The sequence below is a fragment of the Taudactylus pleione genome, unplaced genomic scaffold (assembly GCF_031769625.1).
Source record: "Taudactylus pleione unplaced genomic scaffold, aTauple2 ptg000835l, whole genome shotgun sequence".
In the NCBI taxonomy this organism is placed as follows: domain Eukaryota; kingdom Metazoa; phylum Chordata; class Amphibia; order Anura; family Myobatrachidae; genus Taudactylus; species Taudactylus pleione.
The window spans coordinates 620,226-640,985 of NW_028285237.1; the positions used below are offsets into that span (position 1 = coordinate 620,226).

The 20,760-nt window shown below is 46.0% G+C and overlaps 1 protein-coding gene across 2 annotated transcripts in view; it reads left to right on the forward strand.

Moving 5' to 3' along the window:
• Positions 1-370: 370 nt before the first annotated feature.
• Positions 371-20,760, forward strand: part of MTF2 (metal response element binding transcription factor 2) — a 103,869-nt gene continuing 83,479 nt past the window's right edge. For both annotated transcript variants that reach the window (XM_088458466.1, XM_088458467.1), the window contains exon 1: positions 371-621. In XM_088458466.1, the coding sequence (XP_088314592.1) occupies positions 617-621 (5 nt within the window). In that variant the 5' untranslated portion in view covers positions 371-616. The remainder of the gene's footprint in view (positions 622-20,760) is intronic.

Here is a 20,760-nt window from a genome sequence, read left to right on the forward strand (position 1 = left end):
TTAAAAACAGGTAGCTGACAACATCCCGGCATTTTGGCGGCAGCCATAAACTTGTATTGAAAACACGTTTTTACAACATTACCGATTGGAAGGAATATACAGGTGGACAGGGACTATGTCACACACCCCTAACCCGCCCACACCAAGGTCAGACGGGGCTAAATACTTCCCACTTTCCGTCAGACCACGCCCACATGGTCGCTGAACGTCGGGCAGGAACACTCCGTTTATACTGTAGAACACTCAGCGCTCAGTGTTACAGTCAGGGATAGTAAAATAGGTATGACCTATTCAAAGATGGCTGACCCGCCATCACGCCCCCCTCACGTGACCGGCGCCCGGCAGCTCCCACTATGGAGGAGTGCGGCGGTTGGTGAAGGCTGTTTGTATTTGTCCCCATAATTCATCGCGCGCTCCGCGGGAAACCAAAATGGCGAAGGTCTGTAACCGAACCGGGCCGTTTGCGCTGTCTATGTAACTCGGAGCCGACGCCGGCCACCATCTCCCCCCCCTCACCACAGAGGGAGTCCCGGGCGCAGGACGGACTGCGGAGCCGTTGGCAGCGCTGACTTGTGATTTCGCTGTGGGGAGCGCTCCGCACCACTGAAGTGACCGAATGAGGTGAGTGGGCCGGGGAGGGTGTAAGCGGTACCGGGGCTGCCGCCGGCCAGCTGGAGGCTACTGCTGTCTCGGGATACCCGTGCGGCGTTTCCCGGCATGCTGCTGCCCTGCGACGGTGACTGGAATAATAATGAGCCCGGAAACAAAGGGCACACTCCTGTGTGAGCTGGTGGTGTGGAGCGCAAGCTCTGCGGCCCACTATTTAACCTTATAACTGCTCGTTGCCTCCCATTGTCACCAGACCCGATTACAGTTAGCTCATGGAACTCACAATACCGGCATAGTAGTGTATGGGGTCCTGGGCTCTGAGAATGCACGGGCGTCACACCCTAGAATGCTGATGTGGTGATCGGGTATGTGTCCATGTGATACAGACAGGTCAGGACTGGCACCTCTAATGCTGCGGGCAGATCAGTGCCGGCACCCCTGGTGCTATGGGCAGGTCAGTGAAGGCTTTGTTCTGTCTTTGTTGAAGCAGTAGCTTCCTCTTATCATCCTGAAGGTGTGTGTATGTATGTATGTATGTATATATATATATATATATATATATATATATATATATACATACACACACACACACATATGCTTACTCTGCAGTGCTTTATAGTTTTGTCTGCCTCTGTGTGTGTGTGGATGCTTCATTGTTGAGTGGTGTATACACAACACCTAATACAGTAATATACATGTTTGTAGCCTACAGGCTTCTGGATATATCTCACTTATGTGAATGGAAATTAAAATGGCAGAGGGATTGAAATGAGTTTCTGATTACGGTATTTATGGCTTTGCTTATACATTTTGTCATAATGTTAAACAATGTAGATAGCTATGGTAAGATGCTGTAACAAAGTATTTAGCTAACTTTTTTGTTGTCTCTCTGAAGACAGATTCATTTATACAGTAGTTTCTGTAATGTCCATTGCTGATAACAGTATTTTCTCTCCCATATACCCCCCAATAATTTTGCTGGTACATTTCATAGATATAATTGGTTATTTAAAAAAATAAATAAATAAATCTTTTATGGCTCAACAAATCCCAGGGACCAGGAAATAGCCATGGTGGTGTCAAGGTTATGTGGGGTGGGAGGAAGCAGATCCTCGTCAGCCCCAGCGGAGATTTATTTATTTTATTTATTATCAGTTATTTATATAGCGCACACATATTCCGCAGCACTTTACAGAGAATAGTTGGCCATTCACATCAGTCCCTGCCCCAGGGGAGCTTACACTCTATGTTCCCTATCACATGCACACACACACACACACACACTAGGGTTAATTTTTGTTGGGAGCCAATTAACCTACCAGTATATTTTTGGAATGTGGGAGGAAACCGGAGTACCCGGAGGAAACCCACGCAAGCACAGGGAGAATATACAAACTCCACACAGCTAGGGCCGTGGTGGGAATTGAACCCATGACCTCAGTGCTGTGAGGCAGTAATGCTACCATTACACCGTCTGTGCTGCCCGATTCGTGGGCGTGACTGTACTGTGGTGGCCATTTTATGCAGAGTGCATGTAGGGAATGATACAAATTCTGCTGTGCTGACTCTCCATTCTCCAAAGTCCTGGCAGCATAGGGCTCTCTGGAATGGGGGTAAAGGTGTGGCCGGTGGTGGGGATTATTGCCATAAGCTTGTGGTGGTGTTTTCCTTGGTGGAGTAGCCGAGGAGTGGTGTGGTTGTTTACCTGGGGGTAGCTGCACAGTGGTGTGGCACCATGGTGATTTGCCTGGGGGTAGCATGTGTGTTAGGGGCCCTCTGGTGGGACATACTGTGTATTGGGCACCAGAGATGGGCATGTATCACGGTCTGATGTCATGTGGAGAAGCCTGCGGGGAATTAAAGGGGTATGTAGTGGTCTATAGAAGTTTTCACATATTTGGTTGCAGACAATAAGCTGGTTCCTATATTTAAAAAATAATCCTGAGCCCTGTTGTATATTATTGTCTGTGCTTATTTGCCTTTAAAACAGTAAGTGCAGCTATCAGTGATAATTCACTACTACATAGGCTATGTCCATATGTGTTCGCTTGATTGCAGGTGTTTAGGCTGTGCTGGAATGTAATAAACACTTTTATGCCTTTTTTCTTTATGAAGTTTTGTGTGACTATGGATATAAACTAAGGGGCACTTTAGACTGTTTGCACATAAGATTCTTATTACTTATTTTGTAAGAGACGTTACTCCATATGCACTTACTTGGCAGACATTTGTCATTGGCTATTCTTATTTTTTTTTTAATGGTACTGCTTATGGCATGTACAGTTTTTTTATTTTTTTAGAAGCATTTCGCTATGTCCATGTGTACACATTCATGTGAGCATACAATTACGAGGTTGGTTCAATAAGGTAACAAGACCCCTCGTGTGTATATGTGTAATGTTCTCTTTTATTCTTATTTCCTGCCAGAGCAGGTAGACCACCGCTTCCCTTCATGACCACTAGACTGCGCCTCATATCAGGGTAGGGGGGGGGGGGGTAAGGTGCGCCCTTCCTGCTAGTAGTGGTGATGGTGATGACTTGTGAGTGGTGTTAATTAGAATGTTTCTTCTGGTGGTGGTGGTGTTTTGGGAGTGAGGAGGGTGTGATTGGGTATGGAGTGTAGTTTGGAGTAATGTGAAAAGGGCAATGGAATAGGATCAAAATGAGGCCAGCGAGACAGTAATTTGGGGCAAAATCTTTTATTGAGTAGTCACAATGCTGCTCTGTTAAGATCCCGGGCAGGTGGGTGGGGTTCAGTGATGGGTGGTGATGAGACTGGGGAGGTAGGTGGACCCTTTTAGGGGGCTCCTTCCCGTGCGGTTCAGTGACCTTGCACGTCACCCCTGCTGGACCTATGGTCGACAGTCTAGGAAGTCTCGGGGGGGTGGGGGATATGCAGAGTGGGTTGGAACACCTGTGCGACGTCCCGCTTGTTGGTGCGAGTCTTGGCAGTACTTACCTACCGGTAGGTTTTTTGTTATGGTGATGTAGGTTGACGTTGCGGCCGTTGCAGATAGATTGGAAGCTGCAGGTTTGTTGGTGAGCTGGATCAGCGTGTTGCTGGTGTGCTGCAGGTGCACGGCTGTTCTGATTGGTCTGCGGAGTTCAGCGACCGGAGTATGCAGCTGAAGTTGGCTCTTGGTCGTGCCGCTGGTGGTGCAGAGCCAGAGGTGTGGATGGGTGAGCCGCTGGGAGGCTGGGTTGCAGCGTGTGTGCTGGGACCACCCCTGGGAGGTGGTCTGCCCGGGATACTGATTCAAAAAAAGCCAGGGAGGAGGGGGGATGTGGAAAGTGTGACTGGGATGGAGCTGGTCACTGGCGATGTTGGCTGGGCGGACTTGCGGCCGGATGTGCGGGATGCTCTTATCACTGACTGTCCCTCGTGGAAATGGGGATCGACGGTGGAGACACCCCTGGCCAGGAGTGAGTTGCTGAGCACGCCTGGGAGCAGCGGGGGAGAGAGGCTGGTCCGGGGTGGAGCCGGTCACTGGAGGTGTGAGCGGTGCGGACCAGCAGCCGAGTGGGCTGAGAGCTTTCTGCACTGGTGGTCCCTGGTGGGGATGGGGGATCTTTAGTGGAGGTCAGCCTGGATCGGTGTCGGGTTTGATATGAGGGTCTCCAACGCATTTCGGCATAGGTGCCTTCTTCAAGGAGGTGTGAGAGGATCAATGCTTCTGAGGTTCTTATGTAGGGCACTTCCGGGGGTGGGGGTGTGATCAGGTGACTCATGGGGCCAATGGTGTGTTTGAAAGGTAATGTGGTGCAGGTGTGTGCAGGGACTTGCTGAATGGTGATGCAGTGCAGGTGTGTGCAGGGACTAACAGGAGTGATAAAAGGTGAGGCGATAGGGGTTGGGGCTGGAGGAGAGCGTGGGTGGGCTGGTTGGAGATTACGTCGTTATAATGGATTTGACTTCGTTGTCAATGTTGAGTCCCCTGGGGGTTAATGTTTTCAGCGTGAATATTCATCTAAGTTCCTCCTTGTTGAGGATTTTGTTATGGTCTCCGCCTCCAGTTTTTTTGCATGTGTTTGATTCCTATGAAAGTGGTGCCTTGTGTGCTGCTATGGTGGTATTCTTTGTAGTGTACGGGTATGTTATGGTTCTCTGTTTGTTTGGTGATGTTTCTCAGATGTTCGGCAATTCTGGTCTTTAGTGGTTTGGTGGTCCTGCCTATATATTGTTGATTGCATGGGCATTGTATGAGGTAGATTACGTTGTTAGTGTTGCATGAAATGTGTTCTTTAATTTTATACGTGGTGTTTGTCTGTGTGGATGAGAATGTTGTAGTGGGTGTGGTGCTTCTATATTTTAGTGTGACGCAGTTGGTACATGAGCCGCAGTGGAAGAAACCGCCTGTGAGTTTGGAGTTGTCTAGAGTGCTTTGTGTTCGGATGGGGGGAGGAATGTGGTTGGATACGAGTTTGTTATGGATGTTGGGGGCCTTGCGGTAGATGACTTTGGGTCTGTTGGGTAGGATACTTGTCAGTTGTGCATCTTCCTTATGTAAGTGCCAGTGTTTGTTGATTCTTTCTACTTCAGGGTCCATAGGGGGTCCACAGGGTTGACCTTGGGGATATAGCTGGATCAGGATCCATGGGCACCACACAGTTAAGCTTTTAGCTCCCAGGATGCACTTGGGTCCTCCTCTATACCCCGAGCCACAGGCACCTCAGTGTAAGCTGGTGCCCGGCCGGAGTCGGTCACCGCGCAGGGGGGCTGCAGGAGCAGCCCCCAGAAGCTTTTTATTTTCTAATAGATTTTATTTATTTTAGTTTCTCTTTTTACTACAGACGGCAGCGAAGGGCTGTCTGTACAGACGCCCACGCTGCCGCTCTGATCCCCGACTGGCGCCGCGACGCCAGTACTGATCTGGGGATCGCGGCGGGAGGACAGAGTCCGTACTAGCCGGACTCTGTCTACCTCCCAGGACTGCTGCCGGAGTCGCCGGGGATTCAGGTAAGCCGCGCGTCGCTGGCTAGCGGCGGCGCTCGGAATACCTTAAATGCAGTCCTTTAGCCTCCGGTCCTGGGGACAGACCAGTGGCGGCGGGCCCCCCCCATAACCCGTGGGACCACTAGACCACCAGGGATAACCGGCAAGCGGGAAGCCAGCATCCCTGGGGTTAATGGCCAGCCAGGGGAGGAAGCCTTCCCTGTTCAGCGGCTCCTCCCCTCAGCTCAGCGCGCTTTTCAGCCTGCATGTCTAGCGTCCCTGAGCTGCAGTTCACTCGGCCACTCCTCCTCTGAGGTCTCTGGCGGCCATTTTTTTTACATGTGGCAGCGCAGATCCCTCAGGGAGCACGCGGACCGGTCCCCCTGTGTACCTCTCCCCTGTTAGAACGGCGTACACAGCACTATAGCCCTCCCAGACACTGAATCTGGGCGGTTGAGTGTAGTGTAAAGGTGCAGTGAGTATATCTTCCTGCATGGTATGTGACTTTTGCTAGTGCTGCTGTCTGTATTTTTCTCTTATTACTGTCAGCTTATATCTATTTCCTTCTTCCTTAGCCCTACAGGTGTGGAGGAGGGGCTTTTCTACTAACCTCACATATATAAATCAAGTATTTGTGAGGTCTGTCACATACAGTTGTGTGCTACACAGTGCCATATTCAGGACTGTTGTTCAGCACACAGGGAAGTGCAGTTCTTTTTTCCTCTATTGCCATATATATTTTGCCTGTACATTATATTTGGTTATGTCTGAGGGTGAAGTTGAGCACTCCGGGACTCCAGTGTTGTTTTCCTGCAGGCGCTGCTCTGCGGGATCACATAGGGAAGAGGCATCTCTGGATGGCCTTTATGAGCGGTGTCAGTTGACTCCTGGTCAATCCAGACCCCCTATGACACAGGAGCCACCATGGGCTATGTTTTCACAGGTGCTGGTGTCTCTGGCGGACCGCCTTGCGGCTCCGTCTGCTGTCCCTACGAGGACTCTGTCCCAGCCTACCATTTCCCATTACCAGTGTACCCCGCAATTATTGCAGAGTTCCTCTGGGTCACAGACTGTGGACCCTTATTCAGGATTGCCTATCTATTTTCAGGCCACTCCTGCTACACAACAGTCTGTGGTGCCTTTCCAGACCAATGTGGCAGCTCCTCCACCATGGGTGGACGTGCTCTCCAGTTCAGTCCAGAGTCTGGCAGCTGCATCTTCGACTTTTCAGTCGATGCTGCACAATGACAGGTCTGCAGGGGCGTCTAAGCGTGCACATAAGTTGCATGCGGCGCAGATTTCGGACACTGAGGGGTCCTCAGATGAGGGTGATGTCCAGGACGACTCCGATTCGTACACCTCGGCTCAGGAGTTGGAATCTCGGTCGTCTATTAATGTACGAGCTCTGGTTAGGGCGGTGCGTGCCATTCTCCTAAGAGGATGAGGCACCTGATCCTAAGTAGAAATTCCCTAGTTTTTAAAAAAAAAAAAAACAACTAAGGTGACTTCGGCGGTATTCCCCCTATCTGATCAATTAACGGATCATATGGCGGTGGCTTGGCAGACACCCAGTAAGAGATTTGTGCCTCAAAAGAGGTTGGCTTCCAATTATCCATTCCCGGAGGCGCATTGTAGGAAGTGGGTAGCTCCACCGGCGGTGGATTCCCATGTCACACGCCTTATTAAGAGTGCTACGCTGCCAATACCGTCAGTTTCCTCGTTAAAGGATCCCACGGACAGAAAGGTTGAGGCTTGCCTTAAGTCTATTTATTCCCTCTCGGGAGCAATTGCTCGCCCGTCCATGGCCATTTCCTGGTGGCTAAGGCCATTAGGGTTGGGCCAATGCCTTAGGGGACACTTTTCCTGAGGATACTCAGGAAGTCCAGAGGGCATTACTAGGACAGATGAGTGATGCGGCTTCTTATATTGGAGAAGCTTCCTTGGACGCTAGTCTGCTAACCTCTAGGGTGTCGGCTGCGGCTGTGCATGCCCGCCGCTCCTTATGGCTGAGGTCCTGGAGAGCAGACGCTGATTCAAACAAGGGCCTGGAGGCCTTACCTTTTAATGGGGAATTACTTTTTGGTCCAGACTTGGATAGGATCGTGGATAGATTGGCTAGGTCCAGGAAACAAGCTTAGAGTGCCAGGCGTCCCTCTTCCAAACAGGAAGATAAGCCTTCCGCCTGATGGGACGGGCCTCCCTCTGGGGGATCCCAGAGGGGAGGCCGACTTCTTCATTTCGCCCAGAGCTGGTTCAATACCACCACCGATGCCTGGGTGCGAGAAGTGGTCTCCCAGGGGTACGCCCTGTCTTTTCGGCGCAAACCGCCTCACTAGTTTTTCTGCACAAGTCCTTCTCAGGACATAGCCAAGGCTATGCTGATCAGGGAAGCTATAGACTCCTTGCTGACTGCAGGGGTCATTGTACCTGTTCCACAATCTCAGCATGGGATGGGGTACTATTCTGCTGTTTCTGGTACAGAAACCCAATGGCTCCCATCGACCCGTTCTAAATTTAAAGTCTTTGAACAGGTTTCTCAGGATTCCCAGGTTCAGAATGGAAACCTTGTGTTCCATAATTCTGGCTATGGAACCAGGGGATTACATGGTCTCCCTGGATATCCAGGACGCTTACCTCCATGTGCCGATAGCAACGTCACATCAGAGGTGTCTGCGGTTCGCTCTGTTGCACCGTCACTACCAGTTCCGGGCTCTCCACAGCGCCGAGGGTGTTCACCAAGGTGATGGCAGTTATGGCTGCCCACCTTCGGAACCAGGGGGTACGGTTGTTAGCGTATCTGGACGACCTCCTATTGCTGGCAAGCTCTCCGGAGGTTCTGCTGCAACATCTCCAACTGACGGTGGCTTGTCTGCAGATGCACGGGTGGTTAATAAATTGGAGGAAGTCATCCCTGATCCCATCTCAGCAGATGGTCCATCTGGGGGCCCTCCTAGACTCTCATCAGCAGCGGATCTTTCTAACTCCAGAAAAGGTATCTTCCCTACAGTTGCGGATACGCAGTTGCCTGGATTGTGCCAGTCTTTCGGTACACTCGGCAATGAGAGTGCTGGGTTCCAGGGTGTCGGCATTCGATATGGTGGAATTTGCCCAGTTTCACTCCAGGCCTCTGCAGAGGCTGATTCTAGCAAACTGGAATGGGTTGCCTCACCGGATCCGGTCACAGACCCTGGTGCTATCTCCGGATGTACGACAGTCCCTGAATTGGTGGCTTTAAACAGCTCACCACCTCGAGGTTCGCCCCTTTTGGATCTCGGACTGGGTTCGGCTCACGACAGATGCCAGTCTTCGGGGTTGGGGGGCGGTGACAGGCTCCTTGTCACTTCAGGGTCGTTGGACAGCGGAGGAAGCGGCTCTCCCCATCAATGTTCTGGAACTAAGAGCCGTGTACAGGGCTCTGCAGTCGGCCGGCACCACTCTTCACGGAAGGGCGGTGCAAGTGCAGTCAGACAACGCCACCACGGTGGCGTACATCAATCACCAGGGAGGAACTCGCAGCCGGGCTGCGATGGCAGAAGTGTCTCACATCCTAACCTGGGCGGAGTGCCACTTTCCAGCGATCTCTGCAGTCTTCATTCCCGGAATCCTCAATTGGGAGGCAGACTTCCTCAGCCGTTACGACGTGCATCCAGGGGAATGGTCGCTTCATCTAGAGGTATTCCAACTACTCATGGACAAGTAGGGACTGCCGGAGATGGACTTGATGGCCTCTCGTCACAATCACAAGTTGCCCGTGTACAGGTCAAGGACAAGGGACGACGGCGCCAGTCTGGTGGACGCTCTGTAGGTCAGATGGACGTTTCAGCTGGCATATCTGTTTCCTCCGATATCCCTTCTGCCTTGGGTCCTGCGCAAGTTCTAGCAGGACGGAGGCACTCTGGTACTGGTGGCCCCAGCGTGGCCAAGACGTCCGTGGTACTCCAACCTACAGAGTCTGTCCATCGACGTTCCGTACCTTCCTCCTCAGCGGCAGGACTTGTTGTCTCAGGGGCCCTACCTTTACCCGGATCTGGGTCGTCTGTCTTTGACGGCGTGGCTCTTGAGACGGCTGTCTTAAGGTCCCGGGGCTTTTCTAGTTCCGTTATTTCCACCATGCTGAGGGCACGCAAGCCTGCTTCTGCAAGGATTTACCATAGAGTGTGGCACACGTACTTTCAGTGGTGTGAGTCCAGAAACTTATGATCCTCAGGTATTCAGAGTTTCAAGGATTCTGGCTTTTCTTCAGTCGGGTTTGGACTTAGGTTTATGCCTTTCCTCTCTGAAGGTGCACGTGTCTGCTTTATCGGTTTGGTACCAACGTAGAATTGCTATGTTACCGGACGTACAGACTTTTTTTCCGGGGTGTTCTCAGGATTCTCCTGGCTATTGCTTCAGCAAGGAGGGTTTCCGAGTTGGGGGCACTTTCATGTAGTCCCCCCTTCTTAATTATTTTCTACAGGACAGAGCAGGGCTTCGCACTCGTCCTGCGTGTTTACCTAAGGTTGTCTCTAAGTTCCATATCAATCAGGAACTGGTGGTCCCAGCCTTTCAGTCCCCTGATCTTACAGCAGGGGAGACTTCGTTGGACATTGTCCGTGCTCTCAGAGTTTATGTTGATCGGACTGCTTCTGTTCGAAAGTCCGACTCCTTGTTTGTCCTCTTTGGTTTTCATAAGAGGGGTTGGCCTGCCAACAACCAGACTTTGGCCCGTTGGTTTTGTTCTGTTATTAGGGAGGCTTAGATACGAGAGCATTTACCTGTTCCAGTCTCTGTTAAGGCTCATTCCACTCGTTCTGTGGGCCCTTCTTGGGCTGCTAAACGTGGTGCCTCAGCTGTTCAGCTGTGTAAGGCAGCCACTTGGTCTTCGGTTCAAACGTTTCTAAGATTTTATGCGTTTGACACCTTTGCCTCTCAGGATGCATCCTTCGGGCGCAGGATTCTCCTTTCTGCACAGGAGCGTCCCCGCCCTTAGTTGAACTGCTTTGGGACATCCCCAAGGTCAACCCTGTGGACCCCCTATGGACCCTGAAGTAGAAAACAAGAGATATGGTAAGAACTTACCTTTGTTATCTCTGTTTCTACGAAGTCCATAGGGTCCACAGGGCGCCCGCCCTGACGCACCTGGCTTCTAATGGGCTGTGTGGCTGGTCACCGGTATTTCCGTCTCCTTTTTCTGAGTATGGTTTCTTGTGTGTTCCAGTCTTCCTTCTCTCTGTTCCATATTCTCCTCCGGCCTAGGCTGCTTACCAACTGAGGTGCCTGTGGCTCTGGGGCGGGGTATAGAGGAGGACCCAAGTGCATCCTGGGAGCTAAAAGCTTAACTGTGTGGTGCCCATGGATCCTGATCCAGCTATATCCCCAAGGTCAACCCTGTGGACCCTATGGACTTCGTAGAAACAGAGATAACAAAGGTAAGTTCTTACCATATCTCTTGTTTTTTATTTGTGTCGCCTGGGTGTTGAATTGTGTGATGAAGGGAACGTGGTTGTCTGTGTTTTGTGGTTGTTTGTATTCCAGAAGTGGTTTCCTATCTTCTAGGGTGAGTGTGGCTTCTAATGTGTCCGGTTTGTATGCTTTGTCTGTGAATTGTTGTTTAAGTGTTGTGGCTTGTTCGTGATAGTCCGTGAGTTTTGTGCAGTTGCGTCTGATCCGCTTGAACTGTCCTGTGGGGATATTGCTGAGCCAGGAGGGGTGATGACCACTACTGGAGAGGATGTAATGGTGCGTACACACTACACGATATGCTCCCTGAGCGATATCGTGTAGTGTGTCCCTGGCAGGCTGTGCTCAATGTCGTTCATGACATTGAGAACAGCCGCTGAACGATATCATTAACGATATCGTTCAGCGCCGGGCTCTCTCCCCCCTTCCCCAACATGCAAGCAACCTGACGAGATTGTCAGGTTGGCCTGCATGTCAGCCCGATGAACGATGATGACGAACGACCCGCGGGAACGCGCGTCGTCGGTATCGTTCATCGTTTTGGGGTTAAAAATGGACGATAAAGTGGACGACTGAACGATAATGATATCGTTATCGTTCAGTCGTCCACTTTATCGCCCAGTGTGTACGCACCTTAACTGTTGACGTCTACGGGTTTTTGAAAAGTCTTGGTCTGTATCTGGTGATTATCAATGTATATTTCTAGGTCTAAGAAGTTGACGGAGGATTGGCTGTAGTTGGTCGTGAATTTGAGGATCCTGTCATTGTTGTTGATGTATTGAATGAAGTCAAGGAGTGTGTGTGTAGGGGACCCTTCCAGATGCAGAGGACTTCGTCTATGTATCTGGTCCATAGGGCCAAATTTGCATCCCAGTCATGACCCGTCCATATGTGGGAGTCCTCCCAACTGCTCATGAACAGGGCCTCATTATCAGTCATACTGTCCCAACATCAGTTGTAAGCTGGCGGAAACATGGTCAAAACTTGAGGTGCGTAGTGTGAACAGATTTCTGCGTCTAAAGGGCACATCAGCAGCTTAAATTTGTCGCCAACTTGTTGAGGTGTACGGTGAAACTGGTTTGGGTTTGGTGCACTGCCTTTGATAGCTGCAGGACAGACATTGAAGATGAGCAGCGAGTAGTTACGGCGTTACCATTGGAAGGTACTGGACCATCCTTCTTACAGCCATGACCTGGCACTGAGTGATTTCAATTTTTTTGTACCATTGAAGTAGCACCTGGATGAAAGGCGATTCGCAACCGACGGTGAAGTTCAGCAAGCTGTCATCTCCTGGCTTCAGGTGCTTGACACTGATTTCCAAGGCCATACTATTGATTATGCTTGGAATACGTATTCAATAAATGTATGCAATGAGAGAGGTCTTGTTACCTTATTCATACTTCCTGAGGGTAGAAACGTGTTGGCGTTGCATCCACATCTTACATACCAAGCGCTACACTATACCACAGCTAGCCCGAACACCCACACCAGGCCATGCTACCCACCGGTCTGTTCTGAGCCGATATCAACGCAGAGCACCACCTATACCAACACCCAGCAGGAATCAACCCGCAAAATCCCAGGATTGGGGAATTGTACCTCATCATACCGTGCCAGCAACGTACCTGAATGTAACAGACAAGAAGGATCAATACACTACGGTTAGTCTACATTTGAACTGCCGGAGGAAGCATCTCCTGAAGGTCACCTATCTGCGAGATCGACGTCACACGGTTAACCACACCAGGCCAACGTGCCCACGTCTCTCTGCTACACAACCACAAGTATCCAGGCACTGACCACGCAAACAAGGACGACCAGACAGGTAAACAGGACGCCGTCCCTAGCTCTGAAAAGTCCACAACACTAGGTGGAAATTAGACTCTGCTTAAACACATATTGGACTCTCTGAATACTGGAATAGACCATCCCAGGTACTGATAATACCCACTACCACCTTCGACTTTACAGCAAGCACTTGCCGCCCTAACATTGTTACTGGACATTGCCACATTGACTTGTTTTGCATTTGTTTTTGTTTTGCTGCATCCTGATTGCCCCACTTGTGTAATTTTGCACTTTACAATATTTGTTCATACCAACCAACCCACATCTGTTACATTTCTCTGTATAAGCACCAATATTATGTTTACTGCTGCAGTCTATTGAGACCAGTAAACTATTATCTTGCAACATTTTGGGTCCATTCTTCTTGACACCTCACCCAATCAATTTGAAACAATACCACTTAGCAATAGGTCTGAGCGCTACACAACCCAATTTTCTTATTTATTGAACCACCCTTGTAAATTTAGCAGCCCTAGGGCATTGATGTGCCCTTATTGAATTTGCCAGTGGATCTTTTTCATACTATTCAACAAACATCAATTTGATTAATACCTCAAAATTATAAAATAAGGGCTTGTTTTAATTGAACGCGAATTAAATAGTTCCGGGAGGAGCTATTTAATTTCATTAATTTCTGCGCGCTGTTAAGCTGGGCATCCACTATACAATTTTCTGTCAGATATCTGTCCAATCTGGCTGGTTGGAATGAAAAAGAAGAGAAAGGGAAAAAAGAACTCTCTGGTTGGGGTCACTCTTAATAATACTTGTTTAGTAATTAATAAATAATATTTATTAGGTGTGCAGTAAAATATCTGCCGAAAAAGAGTACAGTTCCTAAATGGCAAAATTGCGGTAGTACATAATCAATAATGGACAAAACGAGACACAATACTTAACACTGATATAGAAAGCAAAGTGAAATATAAATCAGTGGAGTGACATCAGGAGAAAAAATTACTGGTATGGTTATACAGCAAAATCATTAAATATACCCCCCAGATGTCAGTCCAAGCAACTAAATGTTCATAATAATGTGATCATTCACAAGAAAAATAGGTTCCATGACATGTCACAGCACCAACACACCTTTAGTATAATCTCAAAATTGAAAAAAATGCATATCAACAGATATCTGTAGAGAACTCTAAATATTCATATCTTCAAAGTAGGCAGACTGAAAGGAGAAAGATAATTTATTTCAGAAATCCTTTGAAAAAAATCAAGGAAGACCTGCATATATATGAAGAAACTCTCATAGAAAGAAAACGCAATAAATTTATTAGAGACATAAAAGACTTCTCCCAGGGTAATATCTTTAAATGGAAATCACATACGATTAACAGAGAACAGAGACAACGTATGAGCTACAGCTCCTCTGAGACAGAATCCTCAGGCACGGAAGACCATCTATCACCCCCAAGAAGAACAACGCTCTCTTTTTTTAGATGAAAGCAGGAGTGCAAGGGGACATCGCCCAAGAGGAGGAGGACGAGGAGAAGTAATAAGAAGCAGAGAAGTAAGAACATGGGACTCTCCCATACCTCTAAGACAGTCATCCAGAACCCGCAAGAAGAACTAAGTGACACAACGAACCTCAAAGTCATAAATTTGTCCTCGAGACATCTTACCGCAGTGGACATGAAAGTTCTTAGCAAAGGCCTATCCTTCTCTACCAGTATGGCATTTAACAGATTTACGTGGGAAAAAGACTTGCGTCTTTTTGGACGTAAACTGTGACTTAAAATTTTTTTTTCCAACAAACATGAGACGGATGTTGGTATGGATCAAGTGGAAATTACAGATTCTTCCTCGGTTAATGTCCCTTCCATTTTTAATACAGTGGAAGAATTGCAGGCCCTCGTAGATCTAGAGGAACTGACGGAACCTACAGATCGTTCTGACAACTTGGGAGGAACACATACCACCTTCAGGAAAATCTGTAAGAAAAAGAGTACTTTTACACCACTTGATCACATTTGTCCAGAGGTAAGGATCTTCCTAGACCTCATCTCCTGAGATATGGACAACTTACAGAAAGACAAGAATACCGGTAGTCATCTTGGGGACAACCTGAGCCATGAGGAAAGATGGGCACTTAAAGAAATAGAGAAGTGGGTCGATATAATTATCAAGCCCTCTGACAAAGGAGGTAATATAGTCCTTTGGCCCAAAGATAAGTACCTCATAGAAGCCTACACACAATTAAATGACAAAACGTGCTACAAACAGATGCTCTTCAATCCCATGGAACTCTTTAACTTACTGTATCATAAACTCATAAATGAAGCATTTAATGAGGGAATCATCACTTAAACTGAACAAACGTTCCTACTTGTGGAGAAACCTAAAACACCAACTTTCTATATTCTACCTAAAATCCACAAAGATCTGAGAAACCCCCCCGTATGACCTATAGTATCCGGGATAGGAGGATTATCAGAACAGGCCAGTGTCTTTTTGGATCAGCATCTTCGACACCATGTAGAAGCCTTACCATCCTTTGTTCAAGATACAAGGGAAGTATTAAGGAAAATACATGACATACAACTGGAGGAAGACCATCTGCTCGTAACACTTGACGTGGAGTCCCTTTACACATGTATCATACATGAGATAGGCATTTCAGCGATCCGGTATTTCTTGCAAATGGAGGGTATGGATGACTTCAAAGAATTTCTTTTGAATTTATTGGAGTTCATTTTACAAAGAAACTTCTTAACTTTCGATGACAAATTCTTCCTACAGATCCGAGGAACAGCGATGGGCGCGGCATGTGCGCCCACCTATGCCAACCTGTTCCTCGGATGGTGGGAAAGGGAGATAATCTTTAATGAGAGCAATGACCATCATACCAGCCATATAACAACATGGCTGAGATACATCGACGATATTTACATGATTTGGCAGGGCAATCACACTGACCTACTTGCTTTCATTCAAGAACTGAACAATAATTCCATTAATTTGTAATTAACACACAATTAGCAAAGAGGAGGCCACCTTCTTGGATTTACATCTGTTCCTAGACAAGGAGAAACATCTCCTAACGGAACTCTTTAGAAAAGAGACAGCTACAAACAGCCTTCTACATAGTAGCAGTGCACATTTTCCGCCGACTATTAAGAACTTACCTAAGGGCGAGTTCCTCAGACTCAGAAGGAACTGCACCACGGTAGAAACTTTTATGGCAAAATCTGAAGATCTTACCACACGCCTACTTAACGGGTTATAGTAAAAAAAATGATTAAGACTGCCAAACATCTGGCCTTAAAAACTGACAGACATACCCTGATCTTCTCCAATAGTAAGAAACTTGAACGAGATTCAGATCAGATTTTTATAACCAACTTCTGTAACGAATGGAAGGATCTCCAAAAAATTGTCACACGACACTGGCACATCCTTCTAATGGATCACGATTTATGGAAATCCCTACAGGACAGACCTACTTTTAGCTGGCGGAGATCTTACAACCTAAAGGACAGACTAGTCAAAAGTCACTATGTGGGCAATGCTAGGAGAAAACCCAAGTTAAGAGGCACTTTCCCCTGTGGCAAGTGCAAGGCCTGTTCGTATATTACAAAAAAAAGATCATGTTATGGACAAATATGGCCATAACATTGAATTAAAACAATTTATCAATTGTGATGCCATGGGGGTTGTATATTGTCTGGAGTGTAGCTGCAACCTCAGATATATAGGTATGACCACCCGTATATTTAAACAAAGAATCTTGGAACATGTAGGAAATATTAGAAATGCCCACAACGACCTTATGAAAATGTAGAAATTAACTTCTGTCGCCCGACACTTTCTGAGACATCACAACGGAACCACGCAAAGTCTTAAAGCATTCGGACTTGAGCATGTCAGATTAGGTGTCAGAGGTGGCAACCTTATGAGAGTATTACTACAGCGAGAAAGCCAATGGACATTCAGGCTCAAAACGGTCAGCCCTTACGGACTCAATGAAATGATTAATTACTCTTCCTTCTTATAAGAAGAATAAAGGATTATAGAATCATTTCCTTTACAGCTTGTAGTTCCTACTTCCCTTTTTCTAAACCCCCCCCCCTTTTTTTTCTCCGTATTACCATGTTAATTGAAAGGCTATACACATTAATTACTTTTTACCTTTTATAAATCTAATCTTTGTTCGGACCATCAAGAAATCTCTTCCAATATAATTCCAATATATTATTATCATTCACATCTTATCAATTCATTACAATGTATATAATTTTCATATTAATTTACGTTTTATCATTAATTTCTATATCTACTTTATCCACACTTATTCACAGTCTCACGTAGACACCATTTAACACGATCACCTTATTATTTTATTTTATTAGAGAAATTTTTTTTTTTCATTATTAGCACTTATTCTTCACTACTCATCCCAAAATTAGGTTATTTATTGACATTATCCCTAGCATCAGTTCACTAATATCATAATTATAGATTTTTTTTTTTTTTCTCACTTTATTCATATCATTTTTTTTCTATCACTCACATAATTTATATATTTTTATATATATAATTTCTTTTAATAACCCTTCCCCACTTTCTCCTAATAACCCCCCCTTCTTTCACTACTTATATCCACTACACTAAATAATAATTAAAAAACGAGTGTATATATTCTTATAATTAATGCGTATAATCGTCGGTCCAGAAATAGACTGAGTATCTGTATCTTCAATTCATACATTTTCCTCTTTATTTACATTTTATCAAGCCATAACACTAGAATTCCCAATTAGTAAGTCACGTGGAATTGTTATTGTTTCTCCCTGGTTTCCCGGATCTAGGCCAATCAGGAGTGAGTTCACTGGGCGTTTAACAAATGCACAGCAGAACCTGGCCCTCTGGTTAACATACAGGTTAAAGATCATCTGTGCGCTATTACCGGCATCTGACTGAGGAAGCAGCTCGTGAAACGCGCGTCTCGGATCGGTGCACTCCCGCTGTGTACAGGTGGGATTTCACAGCACTACACGCTGAGGACTCCGGTGATGGCAGACTTTGCTCACCACATGCCGACTCTCACTTGAGCAATCAGGTACCACACTATTCCTATCTCCAGGCGCACGTGTTGACCATTTGTCATGTGTAAGTGACTGGCCCTGCACTACCCCCAGAGGCAACCAGAGCATAACTTACCTTGTATGGATTACAGTGCAGCCGCTATTTTACTTCTTACCATAGTGTACGATTCTGTGCTTCTCACGACTCACCTCTGCCCGTATGGCATGTGAGTAGCAGCAGCATCAGGGACGATACCATACTGTGGCTTTTACCCTAATTTATGCTTGATATCTACTTTATAAAAATTCTTCTCACTATGGGCACTCTCATTAAGGTCAGGTTTGAATAGGTTCCTGCACTATTTACACACCAGGTTCCTTTTTCACATCAGGCTTACCAGCAGATGTTCAATTCACTTATTCATACCCTTGGGTGAGCGTGACAACACGCTCACATGTCATTCACTGTGATACATAATGACAAGCAGCAGCTGTTGCCCTGACACCATATAAAGGGGATAATCTTACTTATATCATTTCTACATTTTCAATGGTATCTATTTTCTGTGGTACCTGAAACAATCATATATATATATATATATATATATATATATATATATATATATATATATATATATGGCATTTGGTGGACCCACAGGCTGTTATACAAGTTTATTATTGTCGATTTTGTCGGTTTCTATCTATACATATCTGACAGACCTATTATTTTCAGTCTGCCTACTTTGAAGATATGAATATTGAGAGTGCTCTACAGATATCTGTTGATATGCATTTTTTTCAATTTTGAGATTTATTATACTAAAAGTGTGTTGGTGCTGTGACACGTCATGGAACCTATTTTTCTTGTGAATGATCACATTATTATTAACATTTAGTTGCTTGGACTGACATCTGGGGGGTATATTTAGTGATTTTGCTGTATGACCATACCAGTAATTTTTTCTCCTGATGTCACTCCACTGATTTATATTTCACTTTGCTTTCTATATCAGTGTTAAGTATTGTGTCTCGTCTTGTTTTGTCCATTATTGATTATGTACTACCGCAATTTTGCCATTTAGGAGCTGTACTCTTTTTCGGCAGATATTTTAATGCATACCTAATAAATGTTATTTATTAATTACTAAACAAGTATTATTAAGAGTGACCCCAACCAGAGAGTTCTTTTTTCCCTTTCTCTTCTCCTATAAACTTATACTCTCAGGGGAGCACCTCCACACAATCAATAATAATTTTTATACCCCTATTGAATAGCGGGTTTAACTTAGATAATTGTGGATTTTTCTATAATATATCTCTTTTGATATATCTGAGACCTTCTCATCCTGTGCTCATTGAACTTCTCCAATTCCCCTTTCCTGGTTTTTGTTGGTTGGAATGAAAACCTGGCAATGTATGGGAGCAAATGACAGTTGATGATATGGTTTTAAACACTGAAAAAAGGGCAAAAAAAGTTGTTCAAATTGGTTAAATTTGTGTGTTTTAACCAATTTGTCTGAACAACCATTTTTGGCTATTTTCCAGTATTTGTGAGCAAATGTATGATTGTCATTTGCTCATATACATTACCAGGTTTTCATTCCAACCAGCCAGATTGGACAGATATCTGACAGAAAATTGACAGATATCTGACAGAAAAGCTGGATGCCCAGCTTTAGGTCGGAGAATGCCCGTTCTCTTGCGCCTTTTAAACAGGGTGTTTAGTCGCGAGAATGGGCATTCTACTAAACTTCCTGGCGCGATGCTGTTTCTGCCGCGCTAAGGCCAGAGAACAGCATCGCGCCTGTACTGTTGTCGGATTTCTGCTCCGAAATCATTACCAGCGCGCTGAATTGAATTGCTCCGGGAGCTCCTTCCTGGTGCTATTTAATTAGTGTTAAATTGAATCGAGCCCAATGTGGCATTACGGAACAGCACATCAGGCCTACAGCATCGCAAGTTTTCAATCTCGCCCCATAAATGAAGCTTGCAGTTTCGGTAATACTGTAAATGGCTGAGTGCAGCTGGGCATTGCCGCGATGCCCTGCAGCACAACACCTTCAATTGAATCTGCCCCAAATTCTATGGTTGTCTGGAGATTTACAATGGTAAACTGCTGCTGTTAATTTGTTGTAGTGTAGAATATTAAGACACCCTGGATTCAGCTTGGATTATGGAAGTGTTTGGTAATATTGCCCAATCAATGAATGGGAAAATCCTTGGTTCTGAGCATGAGAACTGATTTCAGTATATTCATGAAATTCGTTAGTGAGTATGCACTCGAACCGTATAGGATGCAATGAGTGGTACATATACAGTAAGTGTTGATAACATGGTGGTCTGTAGTCCAGTATAGAGGATAACAGGTAAACTGTTTGAACAGGAAGCAGATATACTGCGCTTCCAACACTAGCGCTTGTAAATGAAAGGACTACTAGACTATGAATAACTGAACAATGGCCCAGCTGCTTTGGAGAGGATGGGGTACCAGTGCCAGGAAATGGTTTACTATCAATGGCTATGCTGTCTACAATTATATCATTGCTTAGATTATCTCTGCTGCTGAAAACCCTTATCCCTTATTTTTTTTTTTTCTTGCTGTTAAAGTTAACCTGTTAGCGATAATATAATGAAACACACACTCTCAATTGGGTAGTCTGACCTGTCCCTACCTTAGTAGCTATATTATTCCAAATTTTAGATTGCACCTGTTTGGGAAAAACTATTCAAATTAAGTTTACTCTTGTGACCTGCTAAAACTTCTGCTTGTATAAATGTGGAAATGACTCACATGGACACCATGGCCTTTGCTCTCATATGTGTCAGAGGCCAAATAGCTAATTTTTCGCACATTTCTGATCCCCCACCTCAGGAGCGTGCATGCAAAAATAATGGTTGCCT